Source organism: Abramis brama (genome assembly GCF_963993115.1).
Source record: "Abramis brama genome assembly, chromosome: 13".
In the NCBI taxonomy this organism is placed as follows: domain Eukaryota; kingdom Metazoa; phylum Chordata; class Actinopteri; order Cypriniformes; family Leuciscidae; genus Abramis; species Abramis brama.
The window spans coordinates 17,629,671-17,649,388 of NC_139975.1; the positions used below are offsets into that span (position 1 = coordinate 17,629,671).

At 37.1% G+C, this 19,718-nt stretch overlaps 2 protein-coding genes across 2 annotated transcripts; both read right to left on the reverse strand.

Annotated features, from left to right (window-relative positions):
- Positions 1–5,645: 5,645 nt before the first annotated feature.
- wnt8-2 (protein Wnt-8a ORF2) lies at positions 5,646–7,802 on the reverse strand (the record flags this gene model as incomplete). The annotated part of the gene is made up of 5 exons (XM_084133484.1): positions 5,646–6,200; positions 6,806–6,948; positions 7,251–7,376; positions 7,478–7,616; positions 7,773–7,802. The coding sequence occupies 5 exons, from the start codon at positions 7,800–7,802 to the stop codon at positions 5,646–5,648; spliced, it is 993 nt and encodes a 330-aa protein (XP_083989610.1).
- A 1,001-nt stretch (positions 7,803–8,803) lies between these two features.
- Positions 8,804–14,199, reverse strand: wnt8a (wingless-type MMTV integration site family, member 8a; the record flags this gene model as incomplete). The annotated part of the gene is made up of 7 exons (XM_084133015.1): positions 14,183–14,199; positions 10,438–10,562; positions 10,295–10,328; positions 10,031–10,169; positions 9,735–9,860; positions 9,480–9,622; positions 8,804–9,367 (listed from the first exon to the last, which is right to left on the reverse strand). The coding sequence occupies exons 2-7, from the start codon at positions 10,506–10,508 to the stop codon at positions 8,804–8,806; spliced, it is 1,077 nt and encodes a 358-aa protein (XP_083989141.1). The 5' UTR covers positions 10,509–10,562; positions 14,183–14,199.
- Positions 14,200–19,718: the final 5,519 nt, after the last annotated feature.

Sequence of the window (19,718 nt, forward strand, 5' to 3'; positions counted from 1 at the left end):
TTTTTGAAATTGTTTGTTAACATGGACAAACGGTGCATAATCTAATTATGTACCCATGAGCATTAATACATAGAGGCAGGAAGAAGTACTTTAGAAACCAGCCTTTATTAATTATTAAGAGATTGGGTTTGGGGCTGGGTCCGTGGGACTGTTTCTGGGGGACGAGTCTGAGGGAAGAACAGGAGACAATGGTAAGGAGAAAAGGTAGGTAAAATAAAAAGTGAATCCCCAGAAACAGTCCCACGGACCCAGCCCCAAACCCCATCTCTGCAATAATAATTAATAAAGGCTGGTTTAAAGTACTTCTTCCTGCCTCTATGTATTAATGCTCGCCTAAATGGGTTCCATTCAGACCTTAACATTAAGTATTTTACTGTTATGTGTCAACAAAATTCAACAAGACATTTTTACCTGGCTATGTTTAGATCTGTTGTGGTATTTATGCAAATTATCACATACATAATTAGATTATGCACCGTTTGTCCATGTTAACAAACAATTTCAAAAAACTTGTAATACACTTTTTGTTTGTCTTGATGTAAGTAATCAACTCAGTAATTTTCATGGTGATATCTAAAGGTTAAAATTTTTACCCTATTCACCTATAGAAAAGGAATTAATAGGCGTATGAATAGGCTATATTTGGGTCTTTTTCGAAACTTTCCCCTAATGGGATTCTTCGGGGCTTTTTTTCCCTTACTCAGGACATATTGAGGATACAAAATCAGTTGAGTTTGCTTCTGTTGCAATTTGTTCAAACTTTTTTCATAAAATGACGACTATTTATGTTAAACATTTTGTTGTAAGCTTTATATTCGAATTGCTGAAGACATGCAGTCACACATGTGGCAGAGGTCTAGTCAGTGTCCCTGCGTTATTTACCCAGAAGATGGTGCTCTAATGTTGATTGACAGCACATGACACATGCATAGAATGCTATTTAGAGTTGCCTTAATGTAGAATTTAATGCCTCAGAATGTTGTTTTAGAATATTACAAGTTGTAGAGGACATATGGTGAGGAAAATAATCTCATGTCTATTCTCAAAACAAACATAATTATATAGTCTATTAACATGAGCACGTTTAAACTAAATGATTTATCCTTTAATTGATATGCTACTCCACTGAACAGACATGTCAGCTATTACTGACCTGATGCAGATAGCTGAAGCGGATTGATATCGTCTTGCTCTGTAGCGAGGTTTACGTGAGGTAATGTGAAAATAAGCGGGGCAGTCTGAAATCTGCCCAAATGGCTCTAAATTAGAGTGTGCTGTTGTTCCATTTCTTACCACAGATTTAAAATTGTGGGGTGCTGTAGAGCTGGGGAGGGCTCAACCACCCTCTGCCCCGCTGTCATAATAGGCCTACATGCCTGCCGAAACCATGCGCTAAATTTTTTATATATCCTACTCAATTTATGACTTAGGCCTTGTCCACACGGAGACGCGTTTAGATGTATACGTAAAAATTTTGTATCGTATCAGCGTTTCGTCCAGACGGATATTTTTTAAAACCGGGTCCCAGAATGGATATATCTGAGAATGACACCCTTGCGTTTTCGTGTGTACAGCCAAAGCCACCCAATCCATATACAGACCCTTTCCAAAAAATTTGAATATCATGGAAAAGTTTATTTATTTCCATAATTCCATTCAAAACGTTAAACTTCCATAGATTATAGATTCAGGGCCCACAACTTAAACGATTTCAAGTATTTAGGTGTTTATTTGTACATAATTTGGGCTTCCAGCTCATAAAACCCACGAAAACAGGATTTCAAAAAATTAGAATATTACATGAAATCACACAGTAATTACACAGTGATACCATGGTCATTGAACCAGGTTTTGGTTCTTTTGGCAGTGTGGGCAGGTGCAAATCCTGCTGGAAAATGAAGTCAGCATCTCCATAAAGCTTGTCTGCTGAAGGAAGCATGAAGTGCTCTGGAAATGTCCTGGTAGACGGCTGCGTTGAGTGGACAGCACAGTGGACCAACACCAGCCGATGACATGGCTCCCCAAACCAACACAGACTGTGGAAACTTCACACTGGACTTCAAGCATCTTGGATTGTGTGCCTCTCCATTCTTCCTCCAGACTCTGGGACCTTGGTTTCCAAATGAGATGCAAAATTTGCTCTCATCAGAAAAGAGGACTTTGGTCCACTGTGCTTTATTAAATCCAGAGTCAACGCAGCCGTCTACCAGGACATTTTCAGAGCACTTCATGCTTCCTTCATTTTCCAGCAGGATTTGAACCTGCCCACACTGCCAAAAGAACCAAAACCTGGTTCAATGACCATGGTATCACTAATTACTGTGTGATTTCATGTAATCTGGAAGCTGGAATTTCAAAAGCTGGAAGCCCAAATTATGTACAAATAAACAACTAAATACTTGAAATCATTTAAGTTGTGGGCCCTGAATCTATAATCTATGGAAGTTTAATGTTTTGAATGGAATTATGGAAATAAATAAACTTTTCCATGATATTCTAATTTTTTGGAAAGGGTCTGTATTTTGTGAAACGATGATGTCATCACCCCACATGTCGACCCTACTCAGACACCGCTACGTCTCGTAACAGCAACAACAACTGCCGACTACATGCTTGTGTTCGTGCTGCAGAAGCTACTGCTCCTCTTTTATTTCTTTATTTCTTATTTACTTGCAATGTATTTTTATTTTATTTCTTTATTTTACTGTTGTCTTATTAAGACATTTCATATTTTGTACCAGGCCATTAGTTGTTTATATTGTTCAATAAAGTTCTTGCTAAAAAAAAAGAAGAAGAAAAAAAAAAAGAGAAGTAGAAAAAACTACTGAGCATATTTTTATTGTACACAGGTTTTGTATGCAAGGTTTACGTTTTTAGTGTATCTCTGTCACAGAATTACAGCGCCACATACTGGTCTGGCATGTATACTACATCGTTTTGAGTCATTTCAGTGGTTTCGTGTGTTTCTTGAGATATTTCTTGAGATGACTCTGTGTGTATGGAATTTTTTTTTTAGAACGAGGGGAAAAAAGATTGGATAGGGAAAGCTCTGGCTTTGTGTGGATGTGGCCTTAATATGTCTAGAAAATCTTTGTTGCAGAATGCTGAACTCAATTATAATTTATTACTGATTTAGTTTATATAGAGGTCTATGTTTTGGATGAATATTTTGGTGAAGCTCTGCCCTTACAGACAAGCCATGGCTATTTTTTTTACAATTAAAAAACAGAAGGAACTTTCATTGCAGGATGTTTTAGGCATTAAATGGTAATTTATGGTCAACCGTTTTGTCGTTAGTGATAAATGAATTCTTAATAGGATCTTATATTATAATTTTTTTTTCTAGGTAGGCTACTTGGTTGTTTTAACAATGTAATGTGCTTTACTATTTTCCCACACTTAGATAACTTTATACATAAAGGAAGAGGTGCATATTTAAAAAAACTCGAGACCCAAAAGATCTCAGTAGGAGGCACTAGGATTTAACCAAATAATGAAATCAGTGATATCGACCTGTCATGGAAAAGAAAACCAATAAACTAGTGCCAGATGCCTATAATGAATGACAAATAAGTCAGGGAGTCAGTACTTAGCTTGATGGAGAGTGTGGCAGTTCTTCAGATGAAGAAACTGTGCATTCCTGGCCTTTGTCATGCGCAAGTGGAATCCTTAAGCTAAAAGGAAATAGGTCTTTTGTGGCGTGGAACAGACTGGGATCACTGTTAGTGCTGGGGTTTTGAAGTGAGTAAACCAAAGGGCTACACTGAGATTACAACCTGATTCTATCCATATGAAAGGTCAGTAAAATAAGAGATAAGGAGGGGATGGGAATGGGGGTCATGGCTGAGATGACAACAACATGGTACTGTATTTGAGGGGATGGGCACTTTGTTCCTTATTCATCAGAGCTCAGCAGGGTGGCCTGGGAAAGAACATAGCATCCTGAAAGGCAAATAGCCAGTCTGTGGTGGGTGAATGGGTTGTTTCTGTTAATTAGAGTATTTTAAGTAAAATTTCTCTGTATTTTTTTTTCACTGTGTTTTTATTAATTCATTTATTTGAAGCAAAGTGAGCCATTTAATTATAGCCTACTTTTTATATATTAAATAAAGTCAAATAATTTTTATCTTTCAACATTGAAGTAGCCAAGGGAGGCAAATGAAGTCACTGTGACATAGGCCTACTATATTCTGAGATTCCCACCCCCTGTCCTCTGAGTCAAGACCCCCACTTGAGCCAATATCCCATCATTCATCAGGCCAGACAGTTTGGCAGATTTATGGCATGTCCCACTGAGTAAACCGACTATGCATTGAGGAATAAGTGAGAAATCTGCTGATAAACTATATGAAAACAAATGTCATGATTAGGCCATAACATCAAATGGGGTAAAACATAATCACAAATCACTTTGTTGACACACGAAGTAAGGCTGGTTTTACAATTTAAATGTGTTCTCAAGCTCGTAACGTGACTAATAATGGAATTTAGACCCTTCCTTTGATTTATTTACATGCATCGCAGTGACTTCCGCAGGTGTGATAATGTACACCAACACAGCGGCAAAGAGGATTAACATGCCAAACACCTTCCAGCAGTGGCATGTTTCCTACGGGCTTTGTCTACACTTTTGTCGCCGGGGCAGCATACTGTCTGTAGCCTACTGTCCGCATATCAAAGTGCGCCAAAGTCTAGGCAAGGGAGGCGCCTATAGGGCGATGTGCCAAGTGTGACAAAGTTAATCCCTTCAAGGGTATTCATTAAATAAACGCCATATACTGTGGTACTAATTGATATCTCAACATTTCAAGGGTTTTCTCTGACAGCGCGTGTCTGGGATAAAGCTCTCGTCTGACCTAATGCAACAAATATAACTGCGCAACCATCATAACTGATCACACCATCATCACTTTTACAATGTAAAAACTGTAATTACAATTAAAAAGTTTGTTTTGCAGACACTGCGAGGGGTAAAATCCTTGTTTTAAAGCGTCTGTCAGGCTAAGTGGTTGTAATTCTCATCTTTCACCGACCGCGTTTTTATGCAAGCACATCACTTTGGGTGAAGAGAACGTGATTAATATTCATGAGCCCTACAGCCAATAAGACACTACGAGAGACTCTGGGTTTTTGAAAATATGAGATCAACCTGAGGGAAGCCTTAAATCAAGAGAAGTTGCTTTTGACTATTGTAAGTTGATATTAAATTGATAAAACCCGTGACTTCATTATTGTTAGTCTTTTTCATAGAAACCGTAAATAAGCAGTTATTTCAAGCACCTTTATAGCATGCATTGTTATTCACTGTTGTGTAGCCTATATTCATCAAAACTATTTGCATTTCTTACCTCATCGCTAAATCATGTTGCGTATTTTCAATTCCATAAGGTCAATTGCAGTGCAGTGTATTAATTTAAACTGTATTTCACATTTGGACATCTCTGTTTGTTAGATAGCCACAGAAATATCAACTTGGTCTTATCTAGGTTCATGGATATTAAGAACGAAACCACAAGACATTTCAGTTATTTTGTTTTATTATAATACCTTAATATATAATTGAGTATGTACAGAAATAAAAAATATATTAAGGGCGATAAAGTGCAGGTAGAGGTGTTCCCCTAAGAAAATAGTTTGGGGGTGTTTTATTTTGGTCCTCGAGGTCTGCGTCTTTGGTGACCGTGGCTTCCGTGTCTGCGGGCGCAAACGTGTTTGACAGTGACCTGAGAGCAGTTCTCGCACTTCACTGTGCAGCACCAGTGGAACTTGCAGTTGCAGCTGCTCACTATCTCTGTGCGCCTCTCCTCCACCCGCAGACCGCACTCATGGCACAGTCTGCGGCAGCTTCGCCTTTCCCACTGACTGAGACTTTCTCCATGCTGCAGGCACTCACGACCCTCTGTGCCAGAAAGCCCGAGGCTCAGGTTCTTGGCGCAATAATCCGGCGAATCCTCCAGGTATATGAGCTCTGTCCGGGCGATGGAGCCGAAAGCGTCTGCCATGGCCACGCGGTTGTCCGCGGTGTTGCCCGCGCGCATTCGTCTCTTGTCCATTTCGAGCTTCTGGGCCTGATCGTGCTTCACTTTCAGGTAATTGCCAATCTCACGGAAATCAGAAAGCTGCATCCAACACGTTTGCATTGAGCAACTTTCTGACATGCCATGGCACCTACAGATCCTCTTCATGGTCGCCTTTACAGCCTAGAATACAAATTGGCCTATTGTTATTTTACAAATCTTAACAGTGTGTTGCCTATTCTTTATACATATAAATAGGCCTGTTTGTAAAAATAATAATAATAAACATTTCAATAACCACACAAGTTAGATGGCAAAGCAGTCCTGAACAGAATTAGCATTTTCCTGAGGTAGGCTAGCAACAGCTGCTCAATCGCTAAATATAGCTAGGGATCATCACCTTTATATAGATTTATGGAACACAAATGTATCACAAAAATTTGAGTTTTGTTTTTGTAATTTTTGTATGGCAAGTGTCTTTAAAACATCTATCCACTATGGCGCCTAATTAAAATCGATTTGCATAAGACAAACCCCCAACGAATTGTGTAGCCTAAAGTTACGGCCACAATTATTTGAGGATCGTCTTGTTGTAGCCTACAGAAGGTTAGTTGTTTGAGGTTTGTGTTTTTGCGCCCCTATAGGCGACTGTATGACATTATTTTGAATATTGGTCTTTAGAATATTTTCGTCCCTGTTTAGGTATCATCAGGTGTTTTTTAATCTGACAGTAGGCCTAGGCCTAATTTATAAAAACTTTGACATATGAAAAGTATTTCTCAACTTACCAAACGTCCAGCTTCATTATTATGAAGATTAACTGCAGCTCGAGAGTCTTGTCCAGTCTCAAGCGCATCCACGTATTGTTTAGAAATTCTCTCTCCAAAATCCACGTTGTCACTACATCCTCCCCAAAGCCAGCCACGACCCCCTGAAATAGAGTTCATCCCATTAGGTAAATGTCGTGACTTTTTTTGAATGCAAATACTTAACTTTTATTGCATTGTTCATGCAATAAATAAATAAATAAAGTAGGCTAGCCTATATTTAGACTCATTTTGTTTTAAATATTTATTTTGCTTCCCACGAAAAAATAAGTCCATTTAATATATATATATATATATATATATATATATATATATATATATATATATATATATATATAGCCTATATATATATATGACTGATTGTCTTTAGTTTATTATCTTATGAATTTATATTTAATGTTCTTACCGAGTTTGCCGTTCCTTGAACTGTCACATCCGCAGTCGTCCAAATCTCCTAGACTGCAGTTTCTGGTTAAAGTATACATAACCCCGGCTGCGCTTATTGCATGGACAAATGAAGTTTCTCTCGTTGCTACAGAAGTAGAGAGTATAAATATGGCGTTTATTTTTCAGACTTTGTAAAAAAAAAGAAAAAAAAAGGAGATAAACAATTCACATAGGCACATATCTTACCACTTCTAAAGCCTTTAAGTGTGGAAAGTTGTGGCGCGCTGTCCGGGCAGTTCCACCTGTCCCAAGCAAATTGATGTTTGCATTCATGTATCCCACTCTGAGCACCGACCCGCACACTACTTGCATAGGTAAGATAAGCCTAGGAAGAAAATATGAGAAAGATATTGAAGACTCTGATGTTTTTTTTTGTTTTTTTTACAATATCGTGGTAATTATTTTATTTCGTTAAAAAACGATTTTTAAGGCGGTCGTTTTAAATGGCTTTTCAAATCTAAGAATATAAATTAGGCTATACCTTTGGTCCAGTCATCAGCAAATTGTTCATTGCCCTATGGAAGGTAAAAGCAAAACAAAATACATGTTATGAAGATGCAGTTATGTTTACGTTACGTTAACTGATAATAAGTCACTAATGCATCCTCACCATGTGTGCCCAGGGAGAGTTTTGTCGCAAATTAACAAAAAAAACACCCAGAGGAAAATGTAAGCCATTATCTTAGATCCACACTGATAAAGCAGGCAATGTGCTGATTTGAAAAAGTGATGTAGCCTACTGTCATGTATTTTATAGACTACTCCTCTCAATGGGGGCCTGGGCAAAATACCTTTTGTAACACGGTTCCTGCAAGCTATTGGTCCACAGTCACCAGCCAGGTCAAGGAAACGCCTCCAATGAACTTCAAAGGATATCAATACAGGACAGATTATTCTGTCTCCGCGCCGCGTCGTTGGGGCTGATGCATAATTCATGTGTGATTGGGAGTGATTTTACACCGTTTATTCACCAATAAACATTTGAACCAAACTGCGCAATGAAATCGACCACTCGGAGACTGTAATTTTGTTTTAAATATTTAATTTGCTTCCCACGACAAAATAAGTCCATTTCATATATATATATATATAAACAGAATGTAATAGTTTAAAAAATAATAATGTGAGTTAAAAAAAATAATTGCCTTAAATAAGTTCCATAAAAACAACACTTCAAGCCCCTTTGTGAAACATTACACTGTCAAGTGAGAGAGAAATAAAAGAGACGTGCAAATATTCAAAACGATCATATTTGTAAGTAACTAAACCTGTGATCTAATGTCAACAACGAAAAGTGCAAATAATGAACATATGTCTACGTGAAATTAGAACTTAGTAAGCTGATCAATCAATTGACAGTGGGAACGAAGCTCTTGTGTCTGACATTTTTCCTTATAGCAATGTACAGAATAATATAGGCTACAGTAAGTGAAAAAGCAGCATATCTTATCTCATATAAAATATATTTACATTGGAAATATACAACTTAATATATTTGAAAAGAGGATGGCTTCATCTCCTATTACGTTGTCTTTTGCGTGAATTGTTATGCGGCCGACGGTTTCTGTGTCTTTTTGCGCAAAAATATTTGGTCACAGTCTGAGTGCATGTTTCGCATTTGACTGTGCAACACCAGTGGAATTTACAGTTACAACTGCTCACAGTCTCTATCCTCCTCTCTTCTACTTTCAGACCACATTCGTGGCAGAGCCGCCTGCAGCTTCTCTTCTCCCACTGTGAAAGATTCTTCCCGCTTTGTAGGCATTCCCTGCCTTCTGTTCCATGTAGTCCCAGGCTGAGGTTTTTCACGCAGTAGTCCGGAGAATCTTCCATATAAATGAGTTCTGTGCGCGCAACGATGCTGAACGTGTCCGCGATTGCGCCACGATTATCCGCGCTGTTACCTGCCCTCATCCGAATTTTGTCCATCTCCAGCTTCTGTGCTTGACCATGCTTGATTTTCAGATAAGTGCCGATATCTCTGAAGTCAGCCAGCTGCATCCAACATGTCTGAATACTGCAGCTCCCAGACACACCATGGCACTTGCATGTCCTTTTGAGTGTTGCTCTGATGGCCTGCAATACATATAGTTTCACGTTAGCCATATGCACCCCCATGCTGCAGTAAATAAAGTTTTTCTTGTGACTAGAGAAAGATTAATAAGAGAATAAAACTAATGCTACTCACGAGTCGACCAGCCTCGTTGTTGTGCAGGTTGACTGCAGCGCGAGAGTCGTGACCATTTTCAAGCGCGTCCACAAATTGTTTGGCGATTCTTTCTCCAAAGTCAACATTATCACTGCATCCTCCCCAAACCCAACCACGACCACCTTTGAAAAAAAGAGAATAGGAAGGTCTGATGTTATTGGTCTGAAAGCTTTGCTTAAATTTTAATTATAGCCCACATAAGCATAGTTAATAAAATAAACGAAAATGTCTTACCAGTTTTTCCTATTTTGGAGTCGTCACAGCCACAGTTATCGAAGTCCCCCATGCTGCAGTTCTTAGTCAAAGTGTACATAACTCCAGCAGCACTTATGGCATGAACAAAAGCGGTCTCTCTGGTCGCTATTAAAAAAAAAAAAAAGAAATATGAAAAAAAGAGAGATATATTAGAACATGTTAGGTCAAATTCAATACATTTGAAATGAAAGTTAATTTGGAACATACATTTTTAAGTGAAAATAAAAATAAAAAAATGAACCAGAATGTATCCAATCTAATTTTGGCACGCTTACCACTCCGCAGGCCGTTATGTGTAGATAACTGCAGTGCGCTTTCCGGACACTTCCACCTGTCCCATGCGAACTGATGTTTGCACTCTTCAATACCACTCTGAGCCCCTGCCTGCACACTGCTGGTGTATGTGAGGTAAGCCTGTTGGATTTAAAAGATGAGTATTAATTAAACACTGTACGTTCAGACATTTTACTATAGGGCCTACATATGTAAAACAAATGAAATATCGCTGCACAAGTGTCAGACGTAAAAACTTAAATTACCTTTGGTCCTGTCATCAGGAAGTTATTCACCGACCTAGAAAAATAGAAGAAAAAAAAACATGTTTATAAATAACAGTTACAAAAAAAAAAAAAAAAACTTAAGTATGTTAAGATATCTGAAATGTTCTGTAAAATGTCTGTACCATGCTTTTGTCGACAGTATGTGACAGCACATAGACATCACCAACGATGCAAAAATCTGGCAAGGGTTCATTGCTGCGTGAGCGAAGTCGATGCTCCCTTCTTGTGGAGATGCAAAGCACAAACACTGAGATGGATACCCAGGAAGACACAGAAAACAAGTGACTCGGTGCTTGAACGAGCAAGGCATTTATACCTGTCGCCAACTTTGAGTGACAGGGATCTCCAACCTTTGACAATTCGCTGTGAAAAGACGTCGAGCTCGTCACTGGAACTGCTCTTCAAAGCGTTAACACTTTTCACTAAGCCATTCAGTCTATCTTTTATTAAGCTGTAGTTCATGATGAGGGTTGTTTCAGATTGTTCCTAGACAACCCTACATTTATTTATTTATTTATTTATTTATTTATTTACTCAGTTATTTTTGTAACTTTAATGTGCTACCATTTGTGTATTTATCAGACACTTTGAACTGAACTGTCCAAAGCCATCAAACTGTTCAGCTAATATCCATTCATTAGACTTGTCTATTGAAGGTGTTGTGTGTATTCATGAATACGCTGGTTGTTGATTCCGTGTTGGACATATACCACTGCATGCATGTTTGCATCAAAATAGCTCTTTTATATTCCTTCTTAAATTAAGAGTTTATTAGTAAGATAAATAATCCTATATATTCTATAAAATATATAATAGGCCATACACAATATAATCATACATATTTAACATTTACATTTTTTGTTGAATTAGTTTAGCTTCTTGACTTCATAGAGTTTCTTTATTCGAGACTTGACTTTTTACGTTTTGGGAAAGTTTTTCACCGGGAAATGACACTGAAATGTAAGGGGCTGCTCTACATTGTATAGGAAGAGTCATAAAATCATTCGGCTCCGTTCGCTAAGGGCCATGCAAATAACATGTAACACGTCTACGCCTCTGACACTCTAGTGTTAATAGAAGACCAGCTGATCCCCTGGGAACAGCTCTGGTGTGAAAAATGTCTGGAAACATGTATAGAGTGCAACATGTCATAACATTAGTCTGTAACGTAAAACTAATAATAATTATGAATGCATTTATTAATTGATTTAGTCATTCGATTTGTGTGTCGAAAGGGATACATTAAAATTGTCAATTCACGTTTTTTTTTTTTTTTGTTTTTTTTTTAAGTATCGTCATATGCGTAAAATAGCCTTGCTAAATACTTTTTTTTCTTATGCCAGACAAGTCATTGTAATGATAGAGCAGCTATAGTTTTCATTAGTGCTGATGAGTTTACACAATTCAATCATGTGTCGTGTAAGACAAATTCAAACCCGATAAGCTAATTCACACTAAGTTATTATTTGTCACTTGGGGATCAACAGCTGAACAATGTAAACAAAAGGATAATCATGAGAACGATTATATTTCATCATTTTACTTTCGATGACTTTTGCGATTAATTAATACGCTATGTGGAGATGTGATTTTTTTTACACAGCCTACTGTTGCTCGTTGAAGATTAATTGTTGAAACCACGTATTGACATCTTCGAATCAAATCGTTAGCCACTCAAAAAATCCCTTTTCAAAACAGCGTTTATTTGATTGTCGGATAATGGTTTAACCAATGCTGCTGGCTGGAAGACAATGGAGGGACGCGCAAGTGAGGATAATCCCCACTAATTGGACATCGGCATCATCAAGTCTACACGGTGCCTGAAACCCAAATTCCCACACCTACTTGTTACAAAACAAACCCGTATTAAACAATGATCTGATACACTCAGACCTAACCTAAACGGAGCCATTGTGCCATAAACTCGCTGTCGCAGACATCTCAGGATGGTTTTATGGAGTAACAAACTGAGTGCAATTAGCCTACACATCGCTTACTTCCACGCTTTAAATCACACAACTACGGGCAATGAAGTAGTTAATAATCAGAAAGTAATCATTAAAATGACTAGAAGAGCATCACCACAGGATTTACTCCCAGTATCAGACTGATACGAGGGAACATGGCTCACCTTGCTGCACAGATGATCCATTTTGACTAGTCGCTCACAGAAGCTCAGGTGCAGTTCATTAGCCTGTCTTTCACTGACCGTGTTAAGGCGTTTCGCCTTGTTTTGTGATTAAGTAAGGAAATAAGGATGCCTGAGATAATAGGCATATATATATATATATATATATATATATATATATATATATATATATATATATATATATATATAAACTTTAGTTTAAAACACCTCAAATTCTTTAAATTCCTACCTTTTTTTAAATTATTATTAGTAGCCTATAGCCTAATAAAGGTTTTCCCATTTGACCTGAACAAAATGTGCCTTTTCATAAAATGGTCAAATATATATATATATTTAATGATCTTGGAAAGATAGGCCTACTCTCTGCATGGTTTTCTTGTCACACGATAACAAAATGGCTTCCTGCATAAAACAACACATTTTAAAACAATAACTTTTATGCTAAATATTGATGCCAACGTTTTCTTTTTCAGTCAGTCTTTTAATGAGGCGATTTTTTTTACGTTTACTTGTAACTTAGTAGATGAGTGAATGAGTGTCAGTGTCACACTTATAAACTTATAAAGTTTATTTAGGTCTTATAAACCTTTCTTGTAGGCTATGCACAAAAGGGAGTTTATTCATGGTTTATTAGGTGTTTGCGTAAGCAACATATACTGTTCTACTTAAACTTGTAGCTTTTTATTGGAGTTTTACGTCTTTATCAGTTTACTTTATTAGTTTTCGTTATGTTAGATTTGGAAAGAGATAAGTTGTCATAAAAGACGGTAAGTGTTAAAGAAGCGCTGTTGTAGCAGGAACAGTGACGCCAGCGCAGCCGCGCTTCTCACTAACATCTCAACCAGATTTGAGTTCAAACGAGATTTAGGCGCGTCCTCTAGCGCCTCATCAGCAGGTGTTAATTGTAAAACAAGTATAGCCCAGTAAAATACATTTAGTATCGGATAATCAGCGATGTTCGAGGTTTGTGTGTAACCGTATGGCCTGACGTGAAGAAAAACTTTTCTCAACACTATATTTTAACAAATTTGGGATTTGATCATTCTTGGTTGGATTAAGTGGTCCCATAATGTCGATCATATCATATATGTTAATGGTGTTAAATCGGTTTCTAAAGCATAAAGACGTGGGCAATAATGACCTAGTGGCTTTAGGTGTGACATAATCAGGATATTATTAGCTCCCCTGCTGGCTGCACCACAAAACATGATGGTTAATTTTACAATTGTGTATTGTACACGTTTGGTTGTCCTTTTATTAGCGTCTTTATGTTATGTTATATCTTACAAGTACCAAGTCATGGCTTTCAAGCACATACCTCTGCCTTCTTTTATGGCTGCTGGTGACATTTGAGTATTTAATGTTACATTAGCCTACACACCGTGACCTGTACAATAGCCATGCTGAGAGAGCATTAATGATATTGTAGGTCCATGCACAGTGGCTCTGAATGTTTTCAAAGCAGAAAGGAGATAGTGAATGGAAGACATTCAGTCAGTTCCTGCAGGGCGTGGAAATTCAGCTACAGGTATCAATTCACAATTTATATAAGGTAGATTTTTAACCAAAAGTTTTAATTCTGGACGAGGATGTTTTTCCATGAATGTCAGGTCAGACAGATTTTTTTTTATTTTTTTTATTTTTTATTTTGTGATTGTGATATATTTTAAGTCAAGAGATGTATTCTTCTCAAACCTGTTCTCATTGTGACCACTTACCTCATATAGTGTGACAACATGCCCCACCCCAGAGCTATCTGACTACCGTTCAAACGTCTTGTCTCTACGAGAAATATTAAAAATATAGATATAAATAAATGATAGCCTACTTTTATTCAGCAAGGATGCATTAAATTGATCAAAAGTGACAGCAGGCCTATAGACAGTTTCAAAACAATTTGTCAAATAAATGCTGTTCTTTTTAAGCTTTCTATTCATCAGGGAATCCTAAAAAAATTATCCAGGTTTCCACCTAAATATTAAGCAGCACAATAGTGTGCAACATTGATAATAATAATAAATGTTACTTGAGCAGCAAATCAGCATATTGGAATTATTTCTGAAGGATCATGTGACACTAAAGACTGGAGTAAATTCAGCTTCGTTTTTACTTTATTGTATAACCTACGTTGTGGGACATGGCAATACCAGAAATCCTTGTCCTTGTGGGGACATTCTGGTCCCCATGAGGAAAACAACTTATAAATCATATTAAATTATGTTTTTTGAAAGTTTTCTGTGATGGGTATAGGTTTATGTTTAGAGGATGGAATATACAGTTTGTACAGTATAAAAACATTATGTCTAAAGTCCCTATAAAACATGCAAACCCAAAATTAGCATTAGCATTGAATAATCACCAAAAGAAAAATAATTTTAAGAAGAGGAGTCATATTTGGCATTTTATTTGTTTTACATTTCATTTAGTCTTTATTTCATGAAGAAACCCTTTTAAAAAAAATGCACTAAACAGAATTTGGTAAAATATCTATTTTAAACCCTGTCTCATGTCACCCCCCTTCATCACAGTCCCATTTATAGGCCCCAGTGACTCCAATTGCCATGGTAACCATGCATCACATAGGGCAATAGCACCATTTAAACAGAAATATGAATTGTAATATCTGCCATGTCAGAAGAACATGTTTTTGTGCTTGTCTTCTCGTTGTCTCTTGGGTCATGGGGTGGCATCTCCTTTCCTCTCCTGCTCGATAGCTGAAAACAGAATGTAAAAATTAAATGTAAATAATGTTTATTAATGCTTCGGCAGGATATTGTGTCAGTAAAGCTTCATAAGAGAGACAGAGATGTGTGTGAAGGACGATTGTGTCAGGGAGCGTGGCATTATTGCAAATAAGATGCTTATTCACATGGGAAATTCTGCAAGCAGGCTTAGGTCTGCACTGCAATGCTGATGGAGGACTTTGAACTGACAGCTATCTGCTGACATAAGAAGCTGAAAAAAAAGGAAATTGTGTGCTGAGCAGTGTGAGAGTGCAAGAAAAATAGAGATGGATCTGGGGATTCAGGGATGGAAGAGAAACAAATGGCTGTAACACAATTATAAAGAGAGAAGATAGACAGAACACTGCAGAGACCTACCACACCCAAACTGAGTGGACACACCGTATACTGTAATGCAACAGACACTCACTCTCTTTGGTGGGCAAAGGGTTCTTCTCTTTTGTCTCAGTCTTCTTCAGCTTGGTTTTGTCAAACCTGGCGATTTCGGTGAGGTCTGGCTTGTCAGACATGCTTGCTGTCAGTAGAGATGACAGATGTGACTTAAAGAGCATTGACCTTGTTTTTGTCTTTTGCGTTTCATACAGGAAAATTCACACGTTATTTCAGTCATTTCACAGACAGTCTTTAAATGTATTTGATTAAAATACAGATAAATATTACCGATATGTTATTTTAGTCCAAATGTATTAAACCATCAAATCACTACATTTCAATGTTGTTAGGCAAAGTCAGCCTGATGCTGAGGGAAGAAATGCCCCCATTCTCTCTAGACATGTGATGGTAGCATGTAGCACACGTGTGTTCCAGCATGCGTGTATCATGTTCAGATGCTAACCGCCCACCTAGCCAACTCTCCATGCATCTTAATACGTCTCTACCGGCACATTTCCCTCTTTAACTTCACAGAATGTCTATTTCCTTTATTAAGTCTAAGTCTTTGTTCTTTTCTACATTGCTTCATTCACGTTATGGATGACTACACCATTTTAGCATGCAGGCAGCCTTTTTTTCCCACCTGCTAGGCTGCAGTGTCTACCTCACAGGATAAATAGCCATTCATTTTCCTATATCCCTCTGTCTCTCCTCACTCTCTGGCTGCCGCACCTATAGCCAATGTGAATTTGCCATCTCTAGTTGTCACAGTCATCATGCTCCTTAAACCCACAAGCACATGCAGAGAGAGGAGGATGGCTATTGTTATGATGGATAAAGGACTTACCGTAGGGCACAAAGTGTCTGTATTCACTGGCTGGTAGAAAGAGAGGAGGACTGCGTGTCTGCTGAGATTACCCAGGCTGCGTCTGCTGGTGTCTGTGTATCCGATAGGGCGTGGAATTTTGAGGAGAGAGAGAGAGAGAGAGAGAGAGAGAGAGAGGGAGGGAGGATGGATGCTGGAGAGGTTTAGTCAGCCTACCCCTTCAATCCCATCAAGTTCATATTCATGCTCCGTAGAGAACAGACATGCAATGCCTTTACGTGTTGGAATGATGAATTAATAAAGATGGAATATGACAAACAGAGTGGGCACAAGGGCATGTGGTTTTGGGATTGCTGGGTTCGGTCACAGCAGTGTACCAGCTGTCTGGTTGGGGGCTGGGATGTCATACTGCCTGAGACGCTGAGTCATGTCTCATTTTAACATGTGCCCCCCGCTGAGCCAAGGGGAAGCACCATTTAGCTCTTCTATAATTATATCTATCGTTTTGAATAGCTGTATGTGAAATCCTAGAAATTAACCATGCAAATTGAAATCAAGTTAAATGTTGCAATATTATTGGGTATATTGTATAGTAGTATATACATGCCTCTGAGGCTAAAATGACTGCATTTACTTCGAAATTAGCTTGGTTTGATTACTTAGTCATACTTGGTGATTTCAATTACTTAGTCATAAGGTCTCACATAGTGTGACATCATTTCAGTTGGACTAGTCAGCAGACTTCAAAAAGCACAAAGTACATAAACAGTTGTAATGCGTAATATTTTTGTGGAAATGTATATGCATTCAAAATAATAATAATAATTGTTTCTTGAGCAGCAAATCAGCATTTTAGGAGGATTTCTGAAGGATCATGTGATACTGAAGACTGGAATAATGATGCTGAAAATTCTTTCACACTTTCACATTTGCTCATTTATTTTCTTTACACCAATTCTCTTGTCTTTGTCTGTTCCCATTTGCCAATTGATTTGCTTAATTTCTTTAACCCTTATGTCCTGTAGAGATCCGCTGCACTTCCTCATTGGTTGCGGTCACAGGGACCTTAATGATTAAAGTGTGTCAGTAGTAATTAATTATGAAATAAATGTTTTTTCCTGGTAAATATCTTTTACCATTTATCCTGAGATTATTAATCACTAACCCCTCGATTTTCTGTAATGTACACTCTTAAGAAAAATGGTTCTAAACAGTATCAAATTATGGTTCTTCGGCTTGTAACAATAGCAGAACCCTTTTTGGTGCTAAATAGGACCCTATTTATGAGGTTCCATAAAGAACCATGCTTTTAAAGTGCTATATACTTAATGGTGTTATAAATAACCTTTTCAATGATATTTATTTTCATTAATATTAGTATATTAGTATTTTCATATTATTAATATATGAACAGTGCCACTGTTCGTCCGACTGTTCTAAACTGTTTTAATTATTATTATTTTTTTTTTATTTTTTTTTTTTTTATGTAAAGCACTTTGAATTGCCACTGTGTATGAAATGTGCTATATAAATAAACTTGCAAAAAAAAAAAAAAAAAAAAAAATATATATATATATATATATATATATCTATATCTATATATATATATATATATATATATATATATATATATATATATATATATATATATATATATATTACTATTATTACTGGTCTTATATCTTAAAAAAGGTAAAAAATAAAATAAAAAAGTAAAAAAACAGCATGTTGTGTCAATTAGGTGGGCTTCTTTTACTTTGTTATTGGCATGGCAGATAATAGCAAAAAGTACAGTGCTCTAACAACAGAGGATAGCTGAATACATTAGTAAATAACAATTGACATTGAACACGATATAGATGTAATGAAGACCAAGTTCCAGTGAAATATCTTTACAATCCTCTATGATGTCTCTACGTCCTTCATTATGTGTGTATTCTGAGCAGTTTCTCTCTACAGATGATGAGGTTATGGTACATGACAGCATCTGAAATACACAACTGAGTTTAGTGTTACATTGTGTCTCTTCCATTTGATTATGTAAAAACAATTATGTTCATGAAGGCCAAAATTAGCAGTAGCACCTCACTGCAGTAGCCTACATGAGATCCAGGGGGCGGAGTTGGATCCAGATCTAAGGGGTGGAGATTGGTAGGTTTAGGGGTGGGTTTAGGGATCAGGGGGTGGAGATGGGTAGGTTTAGGTATATGTAAGGTGGGAGGAGTTGGATCTGGAAAAAAAGTCATGGTATAGCTTTAATGTTTTTTTTTTGTTTGTTTTTTGTTTTTTGTGACTGGGTATGTTTAGGCATAAAGTCATAATTAAAAAAATCAAACAATATGGATAATAAATTCCATATCTCTGTTACTTTGTGGAGAAGATAAGAAGAGTATCCTTAACTCAACAGAGCTGTTCACATTTACATGTTCTGTAACTAAAAAGAGAAAAAGACATGATTGTTAGGAAATGATTGTTAAAAATTGTATAGTTATAATTTATAGACATTTTAAGAAATAAATAATTTACCTGTTGAGAGTATGTTGACAGTCATTGTAGTTGTATAGCTGAGCTCCAGAAAATCAGTAATGAGAAGGCTTTGACAGTTACAGATTTGAAACACAAAAAGGTGGGAATAAAGAACCCCGAAACTCTAACACAAAGAACCATTTCATTACGGTACTAAATAGAACTATGTGTAAAGAACCCTTAAAGAACCATCTTTTTTTTAGAGTGTAGGTGTGCGCATTTTAAAAAACAAAGATATGCATCTCTGTTGTTTGACAAAAAAAAAAAAAAAAAATCACAATAAAAAACATTTTATGTTTTCCAAAATAGTAATATTACATTTGTTTGGGGTCAATCTGATTGATTACAAACAAACCCATACTTGGAATATAGTGCACACACACATCCAGAGCAGCGGGAAAGCATTTTTGCTGTGGTGGCCAGGAAGCGATTGGGGGTTAGATGCCCTGCCTAAGGGCACCTCAGTCATTTCCTGCCGGTATTGAGACTCAAACCCGGCCACGACTGTCCCCAGACACACACACTGTTTGTGTGGTGGTAACAGAGATAAGTGTATAGTGTATGTTTGTGTTTTGCAAATATTCCAAGCTTTGTCCATATAATTGTTAAATTTAATTGAGCTTCAAAATTAATAACGCATATGTTTTTTGTTTTATTTGTACTACTTAAACAGTGTCTGGGGTCATATAGACCCCAACCACATAAGGGTTAAAGGGATAGTTCACTTATGAAAATGAAATGAAAAGCCAGGACATTTTTGTTATATATTTTTTAACTCCAATTGTG